Raw genomic sequence first — 27,725 nt, 5'->3', positions numbered from 1 at the left:
ACTATACCTGAAGAAGACCTACACCAGCAATGCAGCGCACTAGAGACAGTGTTGACACATGATGACATGTGCGATATTGATGCGAGTGATTTAGGTGATGACCTGAAAGTCCTTTCAAGATACATTTCAGCAGGATCAACTCCAAAGGCTGTTCTGGAATATGAAAATAAGATGACCACCCTCTTTCCAAATGCTTTTGTTGCTCTGCGCATACTTCTTACACTTCCTGTAACAGTTGCCAGTGGAGAACGCAGCTTCTCCAAGCTGAAATTAATAAAAACACATCTATGCTCCACAATGACACAGGAGAGGCTGGTTGGCCTTGCAACCATCTCAATAGAGCATGAGCTGGCCCAGACTGTGGACCTGCAGGAAGCAGTTCAAATCTTTGCAACCAAGAAGGCATGAGAAGCACCACTTTGATTATTCAAACAGATAAAAATGCCAGTGTTAACTATGCAGACAAGAAAAGTCACATTTGCTGTTCAAGCGTTTGAAAGTTAAGTGTTACTTAAAAATTTTGAACAAGGAATTTTAAGTTGTTAGTTCTCTTTATTGGGGTAGGTAGCAGAGCAGTACCATGAGAGGAGTAGAACAGGAAGAAGGCAGAATTGAGACCTTTCAAAGCTTTGGCCCAAGCGAAGGGGCACAGAGGCATCATTTGAGCTCCCCGCCTCAGGTGCCAAAATGTTGTGGGCCGGCCCTGACTGCCTCCTCCTCTGTCAGAGAGGCTACTGGAAAATGTCATTAGCTTTAAGAAGCAAAGCTTGCTGTAAAATGTAGTCCCCTTTTTTATATGCTCATTCGTTTTCAACATATGGTAAAAACATTTTTGAGGTAAGATTCCCAAATTATTTAAATAGCTAATGATTAGTTAAAAGCAGCCCTAAATATCAACTTAAATATTAGGCTCTCAATTTTTCTTTCATTCATAATATACTAGGTAAACTATTCTGAAATAATGACTTGCTTGTTACTCCTGAATTTGTACTGCAGCAGCTGAGATAGTGTAGATAAACAGGAAGATTAACTGAAGCAGAATGAATCACACTGAAATATGTTGCTGTATAAGGTATGATTAACTCCACCGTGATTGAGATTATTTCAAATAACAGGGCTTTTATCAATGATGGCTGCAAGGCTGGGAAATGATTTAAAAGCATTTCATGTAAAGACAGCCACTGCAGTTCACAAAAAAAAAAAAAAAAAAACTGGGGGGGAGGAGTAGTGGGGGAGAGAGAGAAGGAGATTCAGTGTCTGCAGCTGAAATAGCCTTGGGCTATTTCAGAATCCTTCCCAAAGCACATCTTTACAACATGCCATTGACATTATAAACCTTGTGCTATAGAACACCTCATTTTTCTGTGGAACACAATTTATTAGACACTGAGATACTGAGGAAGTTAATTCTGTGAATTTAGCAGTAATATGATGATGCCATAGCTCTTGTAATTGAAAAGTCAATACCTTCACCAGAAAATCAGTGTCAAAATTCTGCAAAGAAACAGAAGAGCTTTTGTAAAAAAACAATATTCTTCCTCTATTGAAAATTACCTTCTTTAAATGTCTGTCCATTCCCCCATCCCCCTCTTCCAGTTACAGATTTTATAAAAATCAAAATCCAGTCTTTAGAACACAGAATGCTATTTGCTTTTTCCATCAAAAGAACAAACACCGGCATCTATGGACCTTAAATGTCTGTTCCTGTTAGATTGAAAGAGAAGATGAGATGTCTTCTTACAAAGGTTTTCCCTGTATGTGTTTAATAAGAAAACAGACCAGAGAGTTAAGAGATCTGGGTGCTATTCTTAGCTCTGCCACAGATTACCATGTGAATTTGGGCAAGCCTGAATTTTTCTGATTCATTCCCCGTCTCATCTATAAAGCGAGATAATAATACTTAACTTCATCCAGGGAGTAGGTGTTGGTAAAGCACTTTGAGATCCTTAGATTATGGAAGGCATTGTGAAATGCAAAGTATTGGCATGATGTAATTGTAAATTCAAAATTGAAATTAAGATTGTTAGCATTGCTGAAAATTTCCTTCAAAATGAATCAAATTATCAAGTGAATTTAGAGACAGATTACCAACAATTAGTGAGTGGAAATAACCTCTCAACATATATAGGAGCAGTCCTACTAAGTCAAATAAAGAAAAAGAAATCTCTCTCTTTCTCCATACACTATACTCATGTCATACCAAAATGAGGTTTCACTGAGGTATCCAGCTTTATTCCAGATACAGTTCTAATAGTTGGCTTCAGCTAAATCATTTGAAATACTGATATGATTGACACAAACTAATTAGGAAGAGGAAATGCATCTACCTATGATGTTTATGGCATGACCAACCACTCTCTACTTACCTCTCCTCTCTTGTGAGCCCACCATGATTTAGAAGAGGAGGAGAGACTGATGAGGCTCTGTTCCCTTCTCATCTTTTATCATAGCTCCAACTACATTTTCCTTCCTCCATACAGCCTGTTTATGTCAAAACCTCTCAGCAGCAACTGCTTACACCAAACACTCCCCAGTATCAGACACTCCTCAGGCAAAGGAATGAACACAGGAAGCCTGGAATATTGTATCTTTAAAATGCACCTACTAGGATTTAGTCCCATCTCAGTTAAACTGGTGTAAATCCAGAGTAACTCCATTGAAGATAACTGAATTATTCTGGATTTACACTAGTGTAATCAAAATTGGAACATACCTGATTTACTGTAGGAAGGTCATTTGTTTCATTCCCCACTTGCCATATGTGGGCCAAAATTAAAGCAGCTAATTTAGAAGCTGGACTGCAGTTTGACTCAAATGTTCAGTGCATTTTACATAGAAATGCGTACAAAATGCAAAGTTGTATACAACATAATACAATATCACAAGTAAAGGAAATAGATAGCAGGATCTATTCAGACTGCAAAACAAAGTATTTACATCCATTCTTGCAGTTAAAACAAGCACAAAGAATCAGCAAATCAGCTTCCAGTGCACAAAAGCAAGTTCAAAGTCAGGACAACTGCAATCATTATCAGTGCTTTTAGATTTAAGACTTTTCCTTGTCATTGAAAGAGGAGTAACAATAGAATGTACAACTTAAACACATATTAAACAAGATGGACAGTATCAAAATAAATAGTAGAATCACTGAATAATACACTTTCCAATATGCTATCTGTACATACTGCATCCAAATAATATCTTTTTGTGAGGATTTTTATGTGTTATTATTTGATACTTTATAAGATATGCAAACATTTTAATTTAAGGAGGTACCATATGCCATTTTCATACAACTGCTAAACACAATGATGACAAGGCCTGCTTGTTTTTATTGTTTTTGCATGCAGATGTACCCATCTTTCTACAGCTCAGGATACATGACTCCAGAACCATTATTAAAGCTATTGTTATTGCTTTTCAAAATGTACAAGTCCTTTCGTAACAGCACTTTTGTTGTTGCACCCACATCACTTTCCCAATCTGGTTGCAACAGTACTCTGTAATTGCAGAACTTCAGTTTAGAATTCTGTAATTAATTTGTTCAGAGACCACACCTTTAGAAGTAACCGCTTCACCCACTGAAGAGAAGAGGGTTCTGATTTTCAAGGGAGCTTGTTAATTTATTGTCTATATTATTGTGTTGCTTCAAAAAACTGATTTCACCTTCACATTTGGGATCACCGTTCAACACATCCTCCTTGTAACTTCCACTGACTTGTGAACTATGAGCCATATTGTTTGCTTATGTGGCTTTATTACTTAAAAAACTGACAGGGTACTCAAAATCTTATTCCAAGTCCAAAGAAAATAAATAAATTTCCTGTGGAGAAATCCTACAGAAATAGACATAGGACCCCGGAAACCCAGCAAGCTTCACCATGCCAACTTCCTAACAAATGGTCCTCTCAGGGACAGAGGGGCTTGCAAGGGGCAGGAATGTGGTGCTGAAGTGGCAGGGAACCCACATGTCCCAGAGATCTATGAGGAAAAACCTCTTTTTCAACAGTGTGTCCCAAAGTTTGCAGACAGCTTCCCTTGCAGCATATATTACCATCCCTTAGGTGTGGCCATTGGCTTCTGCACCCTCTTTGAGAGGTATAGAACTTGGGTTCATTCTCCTAAGACCAGCATATACTCCCCATGTGAATAGACACAGGTTTTGAGAGGGAACAGATAACACAGAGTTACTGCTTCCTGGATCCATCCTCCTTTGATCCAAAACAGGCCTACCAGAGTTGTGGAACCCTCATCACAAAAACCAGGGAGAATGGAGCTTTCAAAGAAATGGGAGAACAAGCATACAGCTGCGGTACTGCTCTCCACCCTTCACTTATCCTCTTATGTGTGCTACTCCGCTTGCACAGCACCTCTTGTGCAAGAAAAAAATCATCTGCCTATTAGGTGAGTTTAGATTTGGATTCAATTTTTAAAGCCTTCATCTCTAACAACCCAAACCACTGTTGTGTTATTGAAAGTTAGCTTGAGTTGTAAAAAGTATGTATTAGGAGGTGAGTTGTTACAGATGAATTAGGTAGCAACTGGTGACAAAGCAGTTATCGTCAGGAGATAATTGACCTTATTTGAGAGTTAAGCATCCTGAGGCAAAGTAGAGTGTGCTTAATCCTGGCAGGTTAATTATCCAGTGATTATGATAGTTTGGAAGGTATTATTGCTAAGAACCATTTGCAAAATGACACTATTAAAAAAAAACTTAATTTAATAAAAATTAAAAGCAATGACAATAATCAGGTTCTCTTGTCATGTATTGCCGGATAATGACCTCAGAATGGCCTTAATTGGTTAGTAGCACTGGCTGTATGATTATTTTTATATTGAATGTTTTGTATTAAATTTATTATGTGAAGTCTAGTTAATAAGTGCCAAATATCCAAGCCAAAATGTTTTGGATAGGTATGAAAGAGATTTCAAAGACAAATGATCAACATACCAATGGCCATTGAGCTACAGTTGTAGCTGATAACTACTACAGTTTATTATAGCAGTGTTCAGCACCACCACTGCAGTTAAGGGTACGTTGGCATTTACATTCTAAACTAGAGTATTTATTTTGTGAGGTTTACAACTTGCCCATTTTAATTATCATCTAGCTGAAACTTGGAATAACCAATCTCCATTCAGTTGTAAATTTTTAAGTGCAAGATGTAATTTAAAATCTCTTTGCCAATTGTTTTTAGTTTAAGAATGGCATCAATTTGGAATTCTGCTGCTCTTTTGATGCTTTTTGCATTACTCTAAAAATAATGTTCAACAATAAAACTGTGTTGGTCTATAATGTGAAGTGAAGATAAATATACAGAAGAGTAAAATCTTGTGTGAGGCTACTCTCTGTTCTAATAAAGTAATAATTATACCATCTAGTATGCATTTTATAGCTTATATACTTAAGTTATGTATGTCCCTTTACTGTTTATGATAGATAAATTAGCAAAACTCAATGAAAACAAAATATAAAGACAGAAGGAATGATCAAAATAGATGGGGAAAAATAGGTGTTTAGGTATACATTGGCTCAGCCAAGTGGTTCACTTCACATGAAGACATACATAAATAGACAGACAATTAAACATTATTATACAAGACTCAAAATCAGGGAAATGAATCCAGGAGAAGAAACGAGAAGAGGAGCATTCAGAAAGTTGAATTGTGCCAGAGAAACTTTTCTTGTTAAAAGGGTTTTGCATGCTCTTAACCACAAGCCAAGATACATGGAACAAAAACACTGGGAGCCAGAAGATACAGCCCAAGCCAATAATTAGGAAGTGTACCATGGAAAGAGAAAGGGTTTCAAATCACAGAGTAACAAGAGAATATACCGCAGTGAAAGGTATCCTAAAGAAAGAACAATCTAAAGTGGCAATAAGTAGGTTACATAGCAAGAAGCAAAGATGAACTTTGCTTACAATGAACGGGAAATCCCACTCTAGCAAGGCTGCAAGCAACATAGATCAAGATGTCTGGTACTCTTTAAAGTGCATAAACAGTATGGTAACATTTAATGATGATAGCTTATATTTGAATAGTATCTTTTACCCTAACAGATAACAGACTGCTTCAAAAACCATATACAGTAAATGCAGGGAGGATTTTACACTGCATTATGCATTACAGTATTATACAAAAAGTTATGACAAGAAGTAAGTAATACCATATCCTATTGAAACAGCAGGGGGCATTAAAGTAGGCAGAATGCAGTTTCCATTGAACTGGTTGCATCTAGTTTTGTGAAATGTTGTTGTACATCTAATGACAAGTGATCACAACTTCTGTTTTATATTTCATCTGAAAAATGGCACCTTACACACCACAGTGATGTATTATATCAGAAAGTTTAGGGCAGCAGTACCAACACAAAAGGAGGAGGAACACAACACTGGGTTTTCCTGGGAGGTTTCCCATTCAAGAATTGACCAGGCCTGACTCTGCTAACTTGTGAGATCTGACAAGATCAACACCTGAGATTGTATGGTTCCTGAAAAGAAATACATGATAGCACCTCGGTGAGGTCTTCACAATGCAAATGACAGAATGAGGCTGTCATAGTGACAACGATAGGGGAAAAAACTGTTACCTATCTGTTGTGCAACTGTTGTCCTTCGAGATGTGGGCACAGATATGTATTCCACTCAGGTGTGCTCGTGCCCAGTGCACGGAAGCCAGAGAAAGTTGCCCAGCAGTACCTGTAGGGACAAAGCCCATGCTCTCTGGCCCTTAGCCCCTCCCCTGGCTATTGAAGGGCAGTGCTTCCCTGATGCCTTTCAGTTCCTCTGCACCCAATGTCAAGAGTAGAGACTCTGATGTAGAGGGGATGGAGGATGAGGCATGGAATACCCATCTTCACCTACATCTTGAAGAGCAACAGTTACAAAACAGGTAGGTAACCATTTTTTCTTCTTTCAGTGGTTGCAGATGTGTATTCCACACAGGTGACTCACAAGCAGTAGTTGTAGGAGGTGGGATTCAGAGTCTATTTAAACAACTACAGCAGAATGGCCTTCCCAACATTGCACCTGACCTAGATGCAGTGGTAACAGCATAGTGCTTGGATAACATATGAGTAGCAGTCCTGCAAATGTGCTATATCAAAACATCACTGAGAAATGCTACACATTGCTTGAGCTCTCATCAACTGAGCCTGCAATCTTTGCAGAGGCATGGTCTGAGATACTTCATATGGTGTTGTAATGAAGGAAGTTATCCACCTGGAAATCGTGTACATAGAGACCGCCTGACCCTTAGTTCAATCCACATAGGAGACAAAATGACAACGTGATGAACATCAAGGCTTTGTCTTCTCCAGGTAAAACGCCAAGCATCGTTTCACATCCAATGTATGAAGTCTCTGTTCATCTGCACTTGAAGAACGCCAGTAGGTATATTACTTGGTTAAGGTAGAAATGGGGAAACACTTTCAACAAGAATTTAGGATATGGTTGTAGGGCTACTTTGTCTTTGAAAAACCGCATATGGGGGCTCTGCCATTAAGCCCCGTAGCTCAGTTACTCTCCTTGCAAATGTTATAGCAACAAGGCTGTCTTCTGGCACAGGAGGGACAAAGAGCAGGTTGCCAGGGGCTCAAATGGAAGCCCCATAACAGCAGTTAACACAATATTAAGGTCCTTCAAGGGAACCGGCTCTTTCACTGGTGGGAGGTAATGAATGACTCATCTCAGAAATCTCACTATCATGAAGTTTGAGAAAATGGCTTCCCTTGGATGGACGGATGGAATGCTGAGATTGCCGCTAAGGCCTGGTCTACACTATGAGTTTATGTCGGATTTAGCAGCGTTAAATCGAATTAACCCTGCACCCGTCCACACAACAAAGCCATTTTTTTTTACATAAAGGGCTCTTAAAACTGATTTCTGTAGTCCTCCCCAATGAGGGGATTAGCACTGAAATCGACATCGCCGTTTCGAATTAGGGTTAGTGTGGATGCAATTTGAAGGTACTGGCCTCCGGGAGCTATCCCACAGTGCACCATTGTGACCGCTTTGGACAGCACTCTGAACTTGGATGCATTGGCCAGGTGTACAGGAAAAGCCCTGGGAACTTTTGAATCTCATTTCCTGTTTGGCCAGGCGAGCTCATCAGCACAGGTGACCATGCAGTCCCAGAATCGAAAAAGAGCTCCAGCATGGACCAAACGGTAGGTACTGGATTTGATCGCTATATGGGGAGAGGAATCCGTGCTATCAGAACTACGTTCCAAAAGACGAAATGCCAAAACATTTCAAAAAATCTACGAGGCCATGAGGGACAGAGGCTGAAGCAGGGACACAACACAGTGCTGCGTGAAATTTAAGGAGCTCAGACAAGCGTACCAGAAAACCAAAGAATAAAACGGATGCTCCGGGATAGAGCCCCAGACATGCTGCTTCTACGCTGAGCTGCATGCAATTCTGGGGGGGCCACCACCACTACCCCACACCTGTCCGTGGACTCCGATGATGGGGTACTCTCCGCCATGCCTGAGGATTTTGCGGACAGGGAATATGAGGAGGACGAGCTTGAGGAGAGCACACAGCACACCGTTCTCCCTGACAGCCAGGATATTTTTATCACCCTGACTGAAATACCCTCCCAACTCAACCAAGCTGGAAAAGGGACCTCTGGTGAGTGTACCTTTTAAAATATAATACATACTATAAAAGCAAGCAGTTTTTAATGATTAAGTAGCCCTGAGGACTTGGGATGCATTCATGGCCAGTACAGCCACTGGAAAAGTCTGTTAACGTGTCTGGGGATGTAGCGGAAATCCTCCAGGGACATCTCCATGAAGCTGTCCTGGAGGTACTCTAAAAGCCTTCGCAGAAGGTTTCTGGGGAGAGCAGCCTTATTCCATGCTCCATGGTAGGACACTTTACCACGCCATGCTAGCAGCAAGTAATCTGGTATCACTGCATAACAAAGCCTGGCAGCATATGGTCCCGGTGTTTGCTGGCATTCAAGCAACATCCGTTCTTTATCTCTCTGTGTTATCCTCAGGAGAGTGATATTGTTCATGGTAACCTGGTTGAAATAGGGGAATTTAATTAAGGGGACATTCAGAGGTGGCCGTTCCTACTGGGCTGTTTGCCTGTGGCTGAAAAGAAATCCTCCCCGCAGTTAGCCATGTGGTGGTGGTGGTGGGCATTGGTGCTGAGCTGTTCGCATTTGGCTATCTCAGATAAGGAGGCGAAAAAAACGCACGCACGATGAAATGTTCTCTGAGTTCATGCAGTCGTCCAGCACTGACAGAACACAGCAGAATATGTGGAGGGGCACAATATCAGAGTACAGGAAAGTGGCCGATGAACGTGAGGAGAGGTGGCGGCAGGAAGATCAGAGGAGGCATGATGTAACACTGGGGCTACTGCGGGATCAAACGAACATCCTCCAGCGTCTGGTGGAGGTTCATGAATGGCAGCAGGATCACAGACTGCTGCTGCGGCCCCTGTTTAACCGCCCTCCCTCCTCCCCAAGTTCCATAGCCTCCTCACCCAGTCGCCCAAGAACGTTGGCAGGGGAGGCTCTGGGCACCCTCGCACTCCACCCAAGCAACAGAAGGCTGTCATTCAACAAGTTTTGAAGTGGCCTTTTCTTTCCCTCCTACCCCCCTCCCACATCCCACCTGGGCAACTTTGTGAGTTATCTCCCTATTTTTGTAATAAATTAATAAAGAATACATGCTTTTTAAACAATAGTGACTTTATTTCCTTTGCAAGCAAGCTGTGATCGAAGGGGGGAGGGCGGGTGGCAGGGAATTTAGAGGCAACCAAGGGGGTGGATTTTCATCAAGGAGAAACAAACAGAAGTGTCACACAGTACCCTGGCCAGTCATGAAACTGGTTTTCAAAGCTTCTCTGATGCACAGCACTTCCTGCTATGCTCTTCTAACTGCCCTGGTGTCTGGATGTGCGTATTCAGCGGCCAGGCGATTTGCCTCAACCTACCACCCCACCATAAACGTCTCCCCCTTACTCTCACAGAGATTGTGGAGAACACAGCAAGCAGCAATAACAATGGGAATATTGGTTTCGCTGAGGTCTGAGCGAGACAGTAAACTGTGCCAGCGACCCTTTAAACATCCAAATGCACACTCTACCACCATTCTGCCCTTGCTCAGCCTATAGTTGAACAGCTCCTTACTACTGTCCAGGGCTTCATCAGCCAGGGCATTAAGGGGTAGGCTAGGTCCCCAAGGATAACTATAGGCATTTCAACATCCCCAACAGTTATTTTCTGGTCTGGGAAGTAAATCCCTTCCTGCAGCCGTTTAAACAGACCAGAGTTCCTGAAGACGTGAGCGTCACGAACCTTTCCCGGCCATCCCACGTTGATGTTGGTGAAACGTCCCTTGTGATCTACCAGTGCTTGCAGCACCATTGAAAAGTACCCCTTGCGGTTTATGTACTGGCTGCCCTGGTGGTCCTGTCCCAAGATAGGAATATGCGTTCCGTCTATAGCCCCACCACAGTTAGGGAATCCCATTGCAGCAAAGCCATCTAGTATGACCTGCACATTTCCCAGAATTACTACCTTTGATAGCAGTAATTCAATGATTGCATTGGCTACTTGCATCGCAGCAACCCCCACAGTAGATCTGTCCACTCCAAATTGATTACCGACTGACCGGTAGCTGTCTGGCATTGCAAGCTTCTACAGGGCTATTGCCACTTGCTTGTGAACTGTGAGGGCTCCTCTCATCTTGGTATTCTTGAGCTTCAGGGCAGGGGAAAGCAAGTCACAAAGTTCCATGAAAGTGCCTTAGGCATGCGAAAGTTTCGGAGCCACTGGGAATCATCCTAAACCTGTAACACTATGCGGTCCCACCATTCTGTGCTGGTTTCCCAGGTCCCGAATCGGCGTTCCATGGCATGAGCCTGCCCCAGTAACACCATGATCTCCAAAATGTCGGGGACTGCGGTTTTAGAGAAATCTGTGTTCATGTCCTCATTACCGCGCTGCCGTCGCCTCCTCGCCTGGTTTTTCAGGTGCTGGTTTTGCGTAAACTGCACAATAATGCGTGAGGTGTTTACAATGGCCATAACTGCTGCGGTGAGCTGAACGGTCTCCATGCTTGCCATGCTATGGTGTCTGCTCAGACAATCCAGGGAAAAGGGTGTGAAATGATTTTCTGCTGTTGTTTTCATGGAAGGAGGGAGGGTTGACTGACAACATTTACCATAACCACCCACGACAAATTTTTGGCCCCATCAGGCATTGGGAGCTCAGCCCAGAATTCCAGTGGGCAGTGGGGACTGCGGGAACTGTGTGATAGCTACCCACAGTGCACTGCTTGGAATGTCGACGCTTGCCACGGTACTGTGGACACACACCGCCGAATTAATGTGCTTAGTGTGGACGCATGCACTCGACTTTATACAATCTGTTCCCAAAAATTGACTTCTGTAAAATCTGAGTACTTTCGTAATGTAGACATGGCCTACGAGAGACAGACCTAAGCACTGAGATGTAGCAGATACTCCAAAATTTCCTGAATACAAGCTAGCCCTCGTTGAATGCCCAGGGCCAGTGATCAATTTGAAAACCACTTCCATTTCGCCAAATGAGTAACTCTAGAGGATGGTTTTCTGCTATTGAGAGGTATTTCTCAAACATCATGCATTCCTCTTCCTCATCTAGCCATGCAGCATCCACGTAACGAGATACAAACTGCTCAGTGTTGGATGCAAAACTCAACCATAGTGCTGAGTCAGTAGGCAGTAGATCAGGACAATGAGGAAGAGAGATGGGAGGTTGAATAGATAGACTTAGTAGGTCAGAGAACCAACACTGTCTCAGCCGAATTGTTGCAATGAGAATTAGCTTGGTATGATTCAGTTTTAGTTTGAGAATAAGTTGAGGAATCAGTGGGATCATGGGAAAGGCATACATTAGCACTGATTCCCAGTTCAGGTGGAAGGCATTGGTTAAGGTTCCTGGACTAAGACCAAGCTGAGAGCAAAATTGATCGCACTTGTTGTCTTTTGTTGCAAACAGATCAATAGCTGGGATGCTCCATTTTGCGAAGATGGACCTCAGCACATTGTAACTTCAGAGACCACTCGTGATTCTGGGAGAAAATCCGGCTGAAGTGATCTACCAAGTGACTGTGTACCCCTGGGTAAATGAGCAGCTATGCAAATTATGTTTTCCTCGATGAAGAACTGCCAAAACTTACTGCTTCTTGACAAGCTGGTTGGAGCAGGCTCTTCCTTGCTTATTCATGCAATACATTGCGGTGTTGTTGTCTGTGAGTATGTGAACCGCTGTGTCCCTGATATGATCTCAAAAGACTTGGTATGCATTGTAAATGGCTTGAAGCTCCAGGACATTGAAATGGACAGACACTCTTCTTCTGAACACAAGCCCTGAATTTTCAGTGCCCCTAGATGTGGTCCCCAAACTATTGGAGAGGCATTGGTGATTACAGTTCATAGAATCATAGAAGATTTGGGTTGGAAGAGACTTTAGGAGATCATCTAGTCCAACCCCCTGCTCAAAGCAGGACCAACACCAACTAAAACATCCCCGACAGAGCTTTGTCAAGCCAGGCCTTGAAAACCTCTAAGGATGGAGATTCCACTACATCCCTAGGTAACCCATTCCAGTGCTTCACCACCCTCCTAGCGAAATAGTGTTTCCTAATATCCAACCTAGACTTCCCCCACTGCAGCTTGAAACCACTGCTCCTTGTTCTGTCATCTGCCACCATTGAGAACAGCCAAGCTCCATCCTCTTTGGAACCCCCTTTCAGGCAGTTGAAGGCTGCTATCAAATCCCCCCCTTACTCTTCTCTTCTGCAGAAGTTCTGGTTGGTGGAGCAAAGGGAACAACCTGGCAAACATTGCTCTGAACTGCCCACCACTGTAGGGAGACCAGGATTGCTGGGGACACCCACAGAATTTGGGCAATTGACAACTCAGGCAATAGACCAACTTCAATCACACTTACAGACGAAGGGGCAATCTCACATACTGGACTATGTACATGCACGCAGCCACATGGCCTAATAACTTCACGCATACATGGACTGTAGTCCAAGGTTGAGACTGAAGTGCCAAACACAGATGATGAAACGCCTAAAATCGTTCATTTGGAAGAAGTGCTCTCGAACTCAAGAGTCTAGTAGGGCCCCCAAATAACTCATTTTTTTTGAGTCAGTGTTAAACAACTTCCCTTTGTTCAAAATCAGACCCAGACGATTGTAGAGACATAAAGAATTGGACATGTGAGAGAACTTGCCCCTCAGTAACCAATCATGCAGATATGGGAAGATATTAACTCCTTTTTTCCTGAGCTATGCTGCTACCATAGTCATGCAGTTGGTAAATACCAATGGAATGGAGGACAGGCTAAACAGAAACACGGTGTATTGATAATGCTGACCTGCCATTACAAATCACAGAAACCTCCTGTGACCTGGAAAAATCACCACATGAAATAAGCATCCTGAAAATCAAGGGTAGCAAACCAGTTTTGATTCAAAGCAGGGAGAACAGTCATTAAGGTAACCATGAGGAATCTTGCATCTTCCCTCGGACTTGGAGACCAGGAAGTACCATAAGTAGAATTATTTTCCCTGATTCTGAAAGGAAACCTCCTCTGTGACCCCCAAAGCTCAAAAAGTGTGCACCTACTGAAGAAGCAGACTCTTAAGAGGGTTCCCTGAAATGGGATGGGGTAGAAGTGTGCATAAATAGGAACTGAATGGCATAACCCAGTCCCAGTGCTTCGGACCCAGTTGTCTGTAATTATTGACTCTCAAGCCCTGTAGAAGTTGCAAAGCCTATCCTCAAATGGCGGCTTGAAGCATAATGACTGGACTGCCGACCCCAGAGACAGAGTCAAATTGGCTGCTTGGCAGAAGCTGATGGAGGACGGGCTGTCTGATTGGCATTGGGACCAGAAGACCTTATCCTATGAGACTTGTGCCTCTTTTTGGAGACAATTCGACCTGAAAAACCACTGAGGGCGATATTGCTGCTGCTGACATCTGTTTACTGCTGGGGTAAAAATCCCCAAATGAATGCAATTTAGCTCACAAGTCTTTACATGAATGTAACATCTCCTTAGGTTTGTCAGAAAACAAGATTTGTGGCTGCAGCAACAGATGTGCAGGAGGAGAGGCGACCGGCAGAATTGGTAATATCATTCTGGACTGCACCAAGGATTGAGACCATGCTGACTTTGGAACATCCCTGAGATTCCAAGGAGGCCACTCTGGGTAAGGGTACTGCATTGGTGGCCAGTAGGCACTAGGCCAAGGATGCCTCACTTTACTACAGGATTGGTGCCAATCCGGGTACTGATGGGTGATCCCCGGGAGGTCTTGATGACTTCTGCGAGTGATAACAAGAAGGTGAGGGAGAAGATAAAGACATCTCTGAGCCCGATACTGAGAAACTTTCCACGTAGTCCACATGCAATGAAAGAGCGATCCCCAGCAGGCTCAACAAATGTCCAGCCTCATCCAAAGTCCAGCACATCAGATGCATTGGTAATGATGAAGTTAAAACCCTAGACACTTCAAGCACTGCTAGGGCCTCACACTTACATTCTATACCAGAGCAGATGTCAACACTGAAGTTGAAGCCAGCACTATTCCCATCATGGCAGTGAGCACCAGAGTCATCAACAGCAGCAAAGAGAATACCTGTGCTGATTTTCAGTGCCCAAAAGGTGGGCAACTTTAGTTCTGAACCCTCAGTTAGAAGAGGTGCCAAAGTTGGTGCCTACACTAATGACAAGTCCACAACCCATACAGATGGCGCCAAGGGCACTGACGAAGAAGCCATCACACCTCAGCACCCTTAAATCTGAGGAGACTCAGGAACTGACAGGCAAAGCAAGTCTGATGCTGCCTGATATGCCTGCACTGGTATGCTGTCAAGCAAAGCAAGTCTGATGCTGCCAACACTGACACCACCAGTACCAGACTCAATGGTGGACCCACAGATGATACTGGAGACGACAGTACTCAGTCCACTTGCTCTCGCCTCAGTGCCAAAAAGCGGGTAGATGACCCTGCTCTCACGTACAGGATGAATCACGGTACCTGTCTGCACTCCTCTTAGAAGGGAAAGAGGAATCTCTCCTAGCTCTGGAACAGCTCCAGACTCTTTTATGAGATTTTTTTCTAGGGGGACCAGAGGAAGGAGAACGGTCTTTCTTCCTCCGGGGAGAGCCCATGCTGCCTCAAATACCCTCTGGGAGGTCTACCTATCCGTGAAGGTCCCCATTGCCAAAGCAGGCCATATGGCTTGCTCCAGAAGGTGCTGTTTCAAATGCAGGTTCTGCATTCACTTACAGATGCAGCACCTTTACTTAAGGTGTCCCTAACACAGGCATAATAAACAGCATGTGTGGGGTCACAATTGAGGACAGTCATCTCACACAAAGCATAATGTTTAAACTCTGGTGATGGCATCAGCCAAGATGATGATCCATCTAAACTACTACAATAAATTAACCTGAGAGTACCACTAACTATTTTAATTATTAACTATACACAATAAAATCCCAAACAGACTGAGGTGGAGAAGCATGAGGTAAAATACCACACAAAATGTTCTGACTCTAGCCGCAGGCAGTGAGAAGGAACTGAGAGGTGTCAGAGCAGAGCTGCCCTTAAACAGTCAAGGGAGAGGCTAAGGGCCAAAGGGCACAGGCATTACCCCTGTGGGTACTGCTAGGCCAAGTTCTCCGGGTTCAATGTGCTGGGTGCACACACACCTGAGTGGAATACATGTCTGCAACCATTCAAAGAAGAACTGTCAATGTTAACTACTCCTCCCATCCAACTACCTGTGGTTAATAGACTCTCACTATCGTACTGCACGTGAAGAAATATTCTATTTTCTAATCTTTAAAAAAGTATTCAGGGCTGGTCTATGCTAGTTTTTGCACTGGTGTACCTGCACCAATGTACACCCCGAGAGCGGACATGCTGCACCAGTGTAAAAAGTCACTTTCCCAATACGGTTTACTCTGATCTGACACTTAGACAAGCTTCAATAATGCATGTAACCTATGCTGGTGCAAAAATTTCAAGTGTAGACAAGCCCTCACTCAGTTCATTTATTTATGTGACTTTCTCAGGCGTTCATGATAAGCAAACATATAAATGCTTACAAGAGAACCCTGTGAATTAAGAAAATGCAAAGTGATATCAATACAATCAGTAAACTGTTGGCCTCATTGAGGTCAATGGCTATTTTGCCATTGAGTTCAGTGGGCACAGAATTTCACCCCATCTGTTTACCCCACTCTTGCACAGAAAAGCATAACAAAACTGAATTTCCATAGATGGTTTGGCACTCTTATCTTCCATAGAGATCAATGAGAAATTTATAAACTGCGTTTTCCTAATGTCCTCCTCCTCCTGCTTAAAGAAAGTGTCTACTTTATTGCAGAATGGGCCGTCAAGACTAAAGCTATCAAGATGAAAACTTTTAACAGGTTAACACATTAACAGTCCATTGAAACACTGCACTAGTTTAATTCTCTCTTTTTAAACTTAGACTGTAAATTAGATTTTACAGTGTCATTTTACACAAAGTTCCTTAAAATATATGTTAATGGAGAAAAACCCCCAGAGATTATTTTAAACATAAACATCTGTCAGAAACAAATATTTTTAGTAGGACTCACCATCTCATTTCCGAAAAGTATGTCAACATAAGGCATGACTTTCATCAGCGGCTCTTTATAGACCTGGCTAATAAATGGTGCAGAAAGATTCAAAGTGAAGATCTTGTTGTTTGCAGAAGAATGACTGGCCACCTTTAATATTGCTTCTGGTGAAACTGTAAGAAAAAATCCCTGCAAGCAAGCAACCAAATATATATTACTAATTTCAAATTAGGAATCATATTAAATAAGTTGTTTGCAGGTAGGACAAAAAATGAAAAGCACACTTATTGAATGTGAAACTGTGTATAAATGGCATCCTTTGATTTAATTTAATTAGTTAGATTAATCCATTATGCCTGATCTCTTAATAATGCAGTATAATATTTAAACAATGAAAAAGATGTCATCCAACATAATTGATAATATTTTATAATATAAAATATGAAGCCATTTATATGTTAATAAAGCCAATAACAATAAAAGGAAACGGAAATAAATAACTACATAAATTAGGGTTGTCAACCCTCCAGGATTGCCCTGGAGTCTCCAGGAATTAAAGATTAATCTTTAATTAAAGAGTATGTCATGTAATGAAACCTCCAGGAATACGTCCAACCAAAACTGGCAACCTAAGTGCGGTCTCCCAAAGAAAAAGCTAATTTAGAATAAGGAGTGCAGATCACGGTTTAGGAAAGTAATAAGAGTGAAGATCAGACCAGGCCTTTACTTCACTTGATTCCCTTCTGAGGAAACCAACTCTGCTGGAATGTATATGAGGCTCGTTCAAATTCACACATTGAAGCTAAAAGAAAATCTTCATTACCTGACATTAGTAGTCCCTATCACTTTCTTTAAGGTTTCCAGACAGCAGAAGAACAGGCCACATATACCTTTTAGTCTTGAACTGTAATACACCCTTGTTACTTTGCAATACATACTAACTCACAGAGACCTTCCTACTAAAACTACAAAGAGAAGGATTGTGGGTGGACTCCTCCTGAAGGTCGAAACAACAGACTGGACTTCTACATAGAGTGCTTCTGCTGACGTGCCCGAGCTGAAATTGTGGAAAAAGCAGCATCACTTGTCCCATAACCTCAGCCGTGCAGAACACAATGTGATCCACAGCCTCAGAAATAACTCTGACATCATAATCAAAAAGGCTGACAAAGGAGGTGCTGTCGTCATCATGAATAGGTTGGAATATGAACAAGAGGCTGCTAGGCAGCTCTCCAACACCACTTTCTACAAGCCATTACCCTCTGATCCCACTGAGGGTTACCAAAAGAAACTACAGCATTTGCTCAAGAAACTCCCTGAAAAAGCACAAGAACAAATCCGCACAGACACACCCCTGGAATCCCGACCTGGGGTATTCTATCTGCTACCCAAGATCCATAAACCTGGAAATCCTGGATGCCCCATCATCTCAGGCATTGGCACCCTGACAGCAGGATTGTCTGGCTATGTAGACTCCCTCCTCAGGCCCTACGCTACCAGCACTCCCAGCTATCTTCGAGACACCACTGACTTTCTGAGGAAACTACAATCCATCGGTGATCTTCTGAAAACACCATTCTGGCCACTATGGATGTAGAAGCCCTCTACACCAAAATTCTGTACAAAGATGGACTACAAGCTGTCAGGAACAGTATCCCCGATAATGTCACGCCAAACCTGGTGGCTGAACTTTGTGACTTTGTCCTCACCCATAACTGTTTCACATTTGGGGACAATGTCTACCTTCAAATCAGTGGCACAGCTATGGGTACCCGCATGGCCCCACAGTATGCCAACATTTTTACAGCTGACTTAGAACAACGCTTCCTCAGCTCTCGTCCCCTAATGCCCCTACTCTACTTGTGCTACATTGATGACATCTTCATCATCTGGACCCATGGAAAAGAAGCCCTTGAGGAATTCCACCATGATTTCAACAATTTCCATCCCATCATCAACCTCAGCCTGGACCAGTCCACACAAGAGATCCACTTCCTGGACACTACGGTGCTAATAAGCGATGGTCACATAACCAGCATCCTCTACCGGAAACCTACTGACCACTATTCCTACCTACATGCCTCCAGCTTTCATCCAGACCACACCACACAATCCATTGTCTACAGCCAAGCTCTACGATACAACCGCATTTGCTCCAACCCCTCAGACAGAGACAAACACCTACAAGATCTCTATCAAGCATTCTTACAACTACAATACCCACCTGCTGAAGTGAAGAAACAGATTGACAGAGCCAGAAGAGTACCCAGAAGTCACCTACTACAGGATAGGCCCAACAAAGAAAATAACAGAACACCACTAGCCATCACCTTCAGCCCCCAACTAAAACCTCTCCAACGCGTCATCAAGGATCTACAACCTATCTTGAAGGACGACCCATCACTCTCACAGATCTTGGGAGACAGGCCAGTCCTTGGTTACAGACAGCCCCCCAACCTGAAGCAAATACTTACCAGCAACCACACATCACACAACAGAACCACTAACCCAGGAACCTATCCTTGCAACAAAGTCCGCTGCCAACTGTGTCCACATATCTATTCAGGGAACACCATCATAGGGCCTAATCACATCAACCACACTATCAGAGGCTCGTTCACCTGCACGTCTACCAATGTGATATATGCCATCATGTGCCAGCAATGCCCCTCTGCCATGTACATTGGTCAAACTGGACAGTCTCTACGTAAAAGAATAAATGGACACAAATCAGATGTCAAGAATTATAACATTCAAAAACCAGTCGGAGAACACTTCAATCTCTTTGGTCACTTGATTACAGACCTAAAAGTGGCAATTCTTCAACAAAAAAACCTCGAAAACAGACTCCAACGAGAGACTGCTGAATTGGAATTAATTTGCAAACTGGATACAATTAACTTAAGCTTGAATAAAGACTGGGAGTGGATGGGTCATTACACAACGTAAAACTATTTCCCCATGTTTATTTTCCCACCCCCCCACTGTTCCTCAGACGTTCTTGTCAACTGCTGGAAATGGCCCACCTACAAAAGGTTCCGCCCCCCCCCCACCCTCCTGCTGGTAATAGCTCACCTTAAAGTGATCACTCTTGTTCCAGTGTGTATGGTAACACCCATTGTTTCATATTCTCTGTGTATATAAATCTCCCCACTGTATTTTCCACTGAACGCATCTGATGAAGTGAGCTGTAGCTCACGAAAGCTTATGCTCAAATAAATTTGTTAGTCTCTAAGGTGCCACAAGTACTCCTTTTCTAGTTACTATTCAGTGTCCCTGTTTTGGTATTTTATATTTATATAGATCAAGGATCGGCATCCTTTGGCATGTGGCCCATCAGGGAAATCTGATGGCGGGCCTTTACCAGCAGCGTCCACAGGTTTGGCCTATCGCAGCTCCCACTGCTTGTGGTTCACCGTCCCAGGCCAACAGGGGCTGCGGGAAGCAGCAGCCAGCACATCCCTCAGCTCATGCTGCTTCCTGAAGCCCCCCATTGGCCTGGAACGGCGAACAGTGGCCAGTGGGAGCTGCGATTGGCCAAACCTGCGGATGCTGCAGGTAAACAAACCGTCCCGGCCCGCCAGCGGATTTCCCTGACGGACTGCATGCCAAAGGCTGCCGATCCCTGATGCAGATGCTACACATTGGTGGGGAATATTAGTTAATGTAACTACTGCAAGCTCTGTAGATTGTACATACTTTATAATAGTAATAATTTTTTCAAGAGCTTCTCCCTCTCCGAACTCAAATGATGAAAACATGACAAATATAAAATAAGTGTCAAAAATGAAATACTGAATAAACAGAGTTGAACTAGAAACAATCCAGTATCTCATTTAATTAAATTTCAGTTTACTTTCTTTCCCCCTCCTTTATTTTATCCTCTCACATCCTTAAGTGCATATGGCGTTCACCAGTTTTCCACCATTTATTTTGGTCTTGAGCTAGTCTGTTCAGGCTTCTGAATGTCATGTTGATGAATTTAGCTCTCTCTATTGTTCTAAGTAATATTTCTCTAGGTTGTCCTCTTTCTACTCTTTCCAGGTGGTGCCCACGTTATCACTTGCTGTGGAAGTTATGTTTTTGGCATATTTAAAGTGTGTCCTAAATATGTCCATCATTTTCTTCTTGCATATTTGATGCTTCAGTATGGTTTGCTCTCCTTTGAATTTCTGATGTTGCAAGAAACTGTCTTCAATGCACTCAGAAGATCTTTTATAGGCATTTGCTTTGGAATGAGTTAATCTTCTCATCAATTTCTGCTGTAGATTTCTATGACTCCGCTCCAGACATGACACCAGTATTCAAAATTCATAGTTGCGTGTCAGGGCCAATCATGCTACTTTTCCAAATCTTCTCAAGCTTATGAAAGTTGTTTGCTGCTTTTGATATTCATTGCTTGACATCTAGCATGGTGTCACTATCATTGTATTTCTGATTCCATAGATAGGTAAAATGACTTACTTCTTCTAGTAGGTTGACGTCAAAATGGGAACCATGATTGAAAAGATGTGATGGCTGCCATTTTGAGCTCAACATTCTGAATCTTTGTGACTAAAATCTAACATGCAATGTTGCACTGCGCATATACCAATCATCATTTCAAAACCAATTGCAACTTAGTAGAATCAATAATTAAAAGCAGGCAAAATGATTGAGTCTTCATTAAGGAGCAATCACTTACCAAGTCTGGTTATGCAAATAAATAAAATTGGTTTTATTCCTACAAGTGAAAAAATCCAAGACCTCAAATTCACCCATATGAAATGGCAGACTTTGTCCCTGCTCAAAATTACTGATCTCAGTTTGTACACCCAATGTGTTGTGATGATTGATAGTAGTCCATCTTTTATACATTGTTTCAACCAAAAAAGGGAACTTTTTTTTTTTTAAACTTGTGACACACTGACTTTACCATGGTAAACTGTAACATTCTTCAGTTCCATAAAGTTTAATATCACAGTAGGATACCAAGTTAAACATACTCTAAGATGCTTCACTTATTAAAAATAATACCTTTATAATTGCTTAATTATAGTAGTTTTGCATTTCCATAACCTTAAAGAGTTCACTAAATATTCTCAAATTTGATTAAACATACTGAATTAAAGGCAGCAATCACATGTGCTGCAAAATAACAAGCAACTTGCAAGTAGGGTTTTGTAAGTAAACTGCCATTTCAGTCTTATCTATAGCAACACTACTGCAACACTCTAAAAACATAATGATGAAAGGGTTCTATTTTCCAGTTCTCATCACCATATTATTCTGTCTTCACATTAGAATACATCTGTATTTTTATTCAAAGTAATTCAGCTAAAGATCATCTTGGAAGTTCTACTCATTGACAAATTTTAGTCTAACAAGGAGTTTACAGATTAAAGATCATTTTGAAAACATTGTCTAAATATTTCCCATTGCTCCACACTTTCCAGTTTAGCAAATATACGATCACTGCCAAAATCTGGACTGGATCCTGCCAAGAGATGAGCGCCCCATTAAAGGCAACAGGAGTTGAGGACCCTTTAAATCTCCTTGAGCTGCTCAGCACCTTTCAGTATTGAACCATATAAGCAACAAACCTGCCTCCTTTCCATTTTTGTATCCCAAAGAATTAAAACAAACATGATATAACATCTTGTCTCCATAGCAATCTCTTCCATCTTTTAGTGTTTCATTTAATGAGCAGTTGGAATTATTATCCTGGTCAAATAATTAGGCTTCTTACCAATTTCAGATTGAAAACTTGATCTGAACTAAAATCCATCTGATTGTAATTTAAGGTACAGAATAGTATCCCCTTGGGATCTAAGTCATGCCTAAGTCCAACTTTTTCCCCTCTTCTTTTGAAATGCAACATAAGGGTATTTGAGATGTACAAAGTATAATTTGCATTTCAGACCTTGCACAGTAAAGGCCATGAACTCACCAAAGTTGAAAGATTGACTTTTGGGTTTCTTTAAAATAAACTCCTCAATTTAATTTCACTCCACTCTTCCAAAGGTTTCTTTCCCTCATATTTTTCTTAAAATGAAAATTTGGTCTTAAAACATTTAGGGATTACAGCTGTATTAAAGATGAGAGAGCTCTTTTTTTAATACTCTGCCAACCATAATTTTTCTTTGTAGAAGTAATTTTCGGCTGTTTGTTCCAGGCAATAGTGCCGAAAAAGAATGTAGGGGGAAATTTGACTGGTCTTTAACCAGAGAGCTGGGTTTAAGTAAGCCAACCAGTTTGCATTCCAAGAACTGAAATGAACTTTGGCCATGTTTTTACTGAGGCTCCAATTTCAGCCATCATTGTCCAGCTATCAGCGCAGTTGCACCAATGCAACTAGTGGGCACACTAAAAAAATTGTAAGTTTTGATTTGCACCACTGTAGCTTACTATAGTTTTAAATAGGAGTAAGCTCCACCAGTTCAAATAACAGTTTTCCTTGTCTATGCTAGATGTTTGCACCAGTGTTGCTACAAGAATGCCTGGCCACAATAGCTGTAATCAGGACAAATCACCACTGTAGACAAAACCTTTGAAATTCCATATGCAAATTTCTCTCTTATGCTTAAAACAAGCGGCTTGCAGCATTTTCAAATTCTAGTAACAACCAAAATCTAGTAATAACGTAAGGTCAACAAAAGTATATTTGTCGGTCCAAGGAGTGAACATTTAGTAATAAAAATATAAGATTAGTTTTTTGGAAAGCGGACACATAACAGGACAAAGTAACATCAAATTATCCTTCTGATTCTCATACCCTCGAGCACTGCCAACTTCCTAAGTGGCTGGAAGTTATATTTCCTAGTTACACATTAACCAGTGTTAAAAAACATGATTATTGCCTTAAACCTCTCGTTATTGTATAGGACACATGGAAACCACTTCAGCTCTATTCTCAAGCTGCAAACGAACACATTTTGAACTCGCAACAGAAATGTTTTGAGTGGAGGAAGAATATAAAACAGCTAATCAGGAGAACTCTCTTAGCAGAACACTCTCATCTTGATGTTTATGGATGAAACTGCCATTTAGTATTAATGGGAGTTATAACGAGAGGTCACCTACTAGCAGCTATTATTTGAGTGCATTATCTATGCATATTCCAACTTGCAGGATTGGCACCTCTTGGTATTGAGCAGTGGAATCTTCTAGAGAGCAGTGTCTGTTGAGGCCATTTGCCCCTCCCTTCCATTCCACTTGTGGATGATTCCCAGAATATGAAGCGGGGAGTGGCCCCAGCCACTGTTCAGTGCCTTCTCTAATTTTGGAATTCTTTACCTGAGACATCAGAGAAGTGGGGAAAGTGGGCAGGGGCTGCGAACACACAGAGGCAACACTCTCAAAGAACAATTATTACTGGCAAATAACTCTTTTTTCTTCCAGTGGCCTCTACACATTCCCTCTTGTGGGAGATTAACAAGCAGCACATCTCCATAGGAAGGTGGGCTGAGGAGTTCTAGATGAACAAGAAATGCAGAACTGCCAAAATGAGCATCAGCTCTGAATGGCAGGTCAAGAGAGGATTAGAGGGTGGCCACAATTTTGCTCTCCCTGATCACACCTAAGTAAGGGACACATTTTTGCTTCAAGTAACAACTTTACAAATTCCATGAAAAGACTAAGCCCCCAAAGGATGCTGCCTTCAGATTAACTGAATATCTTTTAATATATATCCAGGTGAATGAAAACCTGGTGAATCATACCAAGGGTGTACAAGAGACTTGGGGAATACAGACAAGTTTAGTGGCCTGTAAGAGATGGAAACAGAGATGACTTGAGACTGGAAATGGAGAAGAGGATACCAATGAAATCCTACTTCAGTTTATAGAGGAATAGCCATTTGGCCTGTATTTCACTGAGGCTTGGTTTACACAGTTTTGGTACCAAGATAACTACGTTACTTAGGGGTGTGATTTTTTTTACTTATACTGGCACTGGACTACTTCAAGCAAGTGGTGCATTTGGAAACAGTGTCAAAACTTTGGCAGCAAATTCAGATGGTTATTGGACCTTCAATGCTATAAATTATGGGCATCAAGTGGTTCACCAGGTCCATGGTGCTGGATACTAGACACTGCACTCTGTTGATGGGTATGGATCAAGGGATTTCTATGGTGTCTGACTGTCAGCACCAAATTAAGTCGACCCGTAAGGCTCTGAGGACTTTGGCACAAAGCTGACAGTACCAGAACCTTGGTGCTGAATTAGGCTGACCTGGAGGAATCCAGAAACCTCAGAGCCAGCACAGGGCCCTAGCACTGGGGTACAACAGATAAGACCAAAGACATGGATGCCACCAGATACAAAGCCAGTTAGCTTAGTTGATGTCTAAAGTTGATGCTGGAGGTACACATTGCCAGACTGAGTCAACTGGACCTGAGAGGCCTCCTCCATCAGTAGAGCTGTGTGAGGTGGCCCTCCTGCTCCTTTCCATCTTTCATATTCAGGTGTCCTTTTCGTAGACATCAGAATGACTGGACGCATTTAGTAATTTTCTGCACAAGTAATTTCTTTTGTGAGGTCATCTCTCCTGTTTTTATCATATGAAGACCCAGAGAGTTTCTTCTGACTCACACTAAACCTATGCACCACCAGCAATAGCAGATGTGAGTGAAACAAATTAAGGGTGTCAAAAGTGTCCACATTACAGGACTGGAGACGGTTGAAGCATCTCCTGGAGCCAGGAATACTCCACCTGTGGTGAAGGTATTTCTCTATAAGGTGTTCCACCCAAAGGCACTGATCCTGCAATCACATGTGCATATGAGACACTTTATTCACATGCATAGTTCCACTGAACTCAGTAAGATAACACAAGAGTGAAATTATTCACATGCATGAGTGTTTGCATGATCAGAGCCAAGATTTTCTAAAGCCAACAAGTATTTCTTTAAACCCAAAGCTGAAATCTGTGACTTAGTATTCATTTAGACAAACCCAGACTCAGAAGACAACAAGCAACTATGTATTGTTGGATTTATGATTCTTGAATACCACACAGACAATGTTTGTATGAGAACAAAAAATACAACTCAAGAAAAAAAGAGGTTAGTTACCTGTAACTGAGGTTCTTCAAAATGTGTGGTCCCTATCTTTCAGAGTAGCAGCTGTGTTAGTCTGTATCCACAAAAAGAAAAGGAGTACTTGGGGGAACCTTAGAGACTAACAAATTTATTTAAGCATAAGCTTTCGTGAGCTACAGCTCACTTGTTATACGCATGTGCCATACATCCGGAGCTGGATATTTTGAAAGTAGTAGTGCCTGTTAGTTCATGCATGCTCCCTTGCTTCACTGTGTTATACCAATAAAATAAAAACCAGCAGGGAATAAGGCAAAATGCTACATTTATTGTGAATCCAGAAAGAATCATAGTAAGCAGTTAGTTATAGCGATAACATTCCATTCAATTTCATATTTATTCACACATTCATTCATACACACACACACAGGTTCTGCAAGGTTATCATCATAATTACTAGCCTTAGAGTTGCTCGTGCCAAGCCAATGGCCAGGTGGCCTGGACATGAGGAGGGAGCTGGGCCTTGTCAGATGCTCATCTGATGCTCCTGGAAGTTGGTTTGCAGAATCAGACCCCAAAGTTCTCAGTTTCTAGAGTCCATTTTTATAGGACCGTATTCCTATGCCAGTCTATGGGAATTGCTTCATCATGCTGTTGCTGAATCAATCAGCAGATGGCACATTCCTGATGGCTCCGTGCTGCCAGATGTTATCTTGTTCTTTGATTCTCCCATTCTTGAGGCTGTTGGGTGGATTCCAGTCTGCCCTCCGGGGGTCCTCTGGTTGTTTCCACTTGACGCTATCTTCGGCCAATTGACACTGGATTCTTAGGCTGGCACCTCCCTGATCATTCATTTATTATCCACACCAAGCATTCATCCACATACATCCTCTATCTCTATTTTAATCACAATTGTTAATAAAGCGAGACGAATACAACAAAAGGGCGGGGAGTCTCTGTGTGTTGTTTCTGTTGTTACAAAGTATCGCTTTGGTCTCTCTCTGTGTGAGTAGTTGTTGTTACAAAGTATTGCTTTGAGAACAGACTCTGTTTTAGGATGTACTAACACAATTAGCAGCTTGCAAGTTTCACACAGAGAGGGAGAGAAACTGTAAAAATAAGAGACCAAAAAACCAAGAGACCTCTTAATTAGTAATACCCTGGAATTTAAACTATGGGAAATCAAACTCATTTGTGATTTTAATACAGAACTTCTTTAATATGATCCAACATAACAGCCATTTTATCCGAGGTGCTGATGGGTAGGGCGGACCAAGTGTGCCTTCAGTTCCTTCTCCACCACAAACTAAGAAATCCGCAGCAGAGGGGAAGGAGCGCAGGATTGGAATACAGATAGGGACCTCACATCTCAAAGAACCTCCAGTTACAGGTAAGTAACCTCTTCTCTTTGAGTGATGGTCCCTATTGTATTCCACTGAGGGTGAAAGGAAGATGATGGAATCATGGAACAGAGAACATCCACACTGAACGAGGCATACATTGCAGAATCTTGCACCAAGGCATAATGGGAAAAGAAGGTATGTACTGAACTCCATGTGGCCAACCTATTGCCTGCAAGTGGTACGTTGTGAGGTGCTGCTGTAGTCAATGCTTACACTCTTATGAAGTGGGCTCTTACCCCAAGTGGTGGAGACAATCCCGATAACTGATAAGAGTGTAATGCACCCCGAAACCCACTTAGAATGGAGATCGCTTGCCCTTTAATCCTGGTCCATTACAGTGATAAAAAGTCTAGGGCAGTGGTTCTCAACCAGAGGTCTGGAGCCCCTTGGGGGGGCCGCAAACAGGTTTCAGGGGGTCCATCAAGTAGGGCCAGTGTTACAGTAGCTGGGGCCCAGGGCAGAAAGCTGAAGCCCTCCTGCATGGGACTGAAGTCCAGGGCTCTGAGCCCCGCCACCTAGGGTGGACGCTGAAGCCTGAGCAACATAATTTCATGGGGGTCTCTGTGGCATGGGGCCCCAGGCAACTGCCCTGCTTGCTACCCACTAACATTAGCCCTTGATTTTATATGCAGAAAAACAGCTATTGTGGGCTGTGGATTTTTTA

At 42.2% G+C, this 27,725-nt stretch overlaps 1 protein-coding gene across 4 annotated transcripts in view; it reads right to left on the bottom strand.

Annotated features, from left to right (window-relative positions):
• Positions 1–27,725, bottom strand: part of ADK (adenosine kinase) — a 565,528-nt gene that overhangs the window by 122,119 nt on the left and 415,684 nt on the right. For 3 of the 4 annotated variants that reach the window (XM_048858483.2, XM_048858488.2, XM_048858487.2), the window contains one exon: positions 16,660–16,830. The exons of the other annotated variant lie outside the window; for it this stretch is intronic. In XM_048858483.2, coding sequence (XP_048714440.1) covers positions 16,660–16,830 — 171 coding nt within the window. The remainder of the gene's footprint in view (positions 1–16,659; positions 16,831–27,725) is intronic. 4 annotated transcript variants of the gene reach the window in all.

Source organism: Caretta caretta, chromosome 7 (genome assembly GCF_965140235.1).
Source record: "Caretta caretta isolate rCarCar2 chromosome 7, rCarCar1.hap1, whole genome shotgun sequence".
In the NCBI taxonomy this organism is placed as follows: domain Eukaryota; kingdom Metazoa; phylum Chordata; order Testudines; family Cheloniidae; genus Caretta; species Caretta caretta.
The sequence above is the reverse complement of the archived record's forward strand: the minus strand, read 5'-3'. Positions and strand labels throughout refer to the sequence as shown.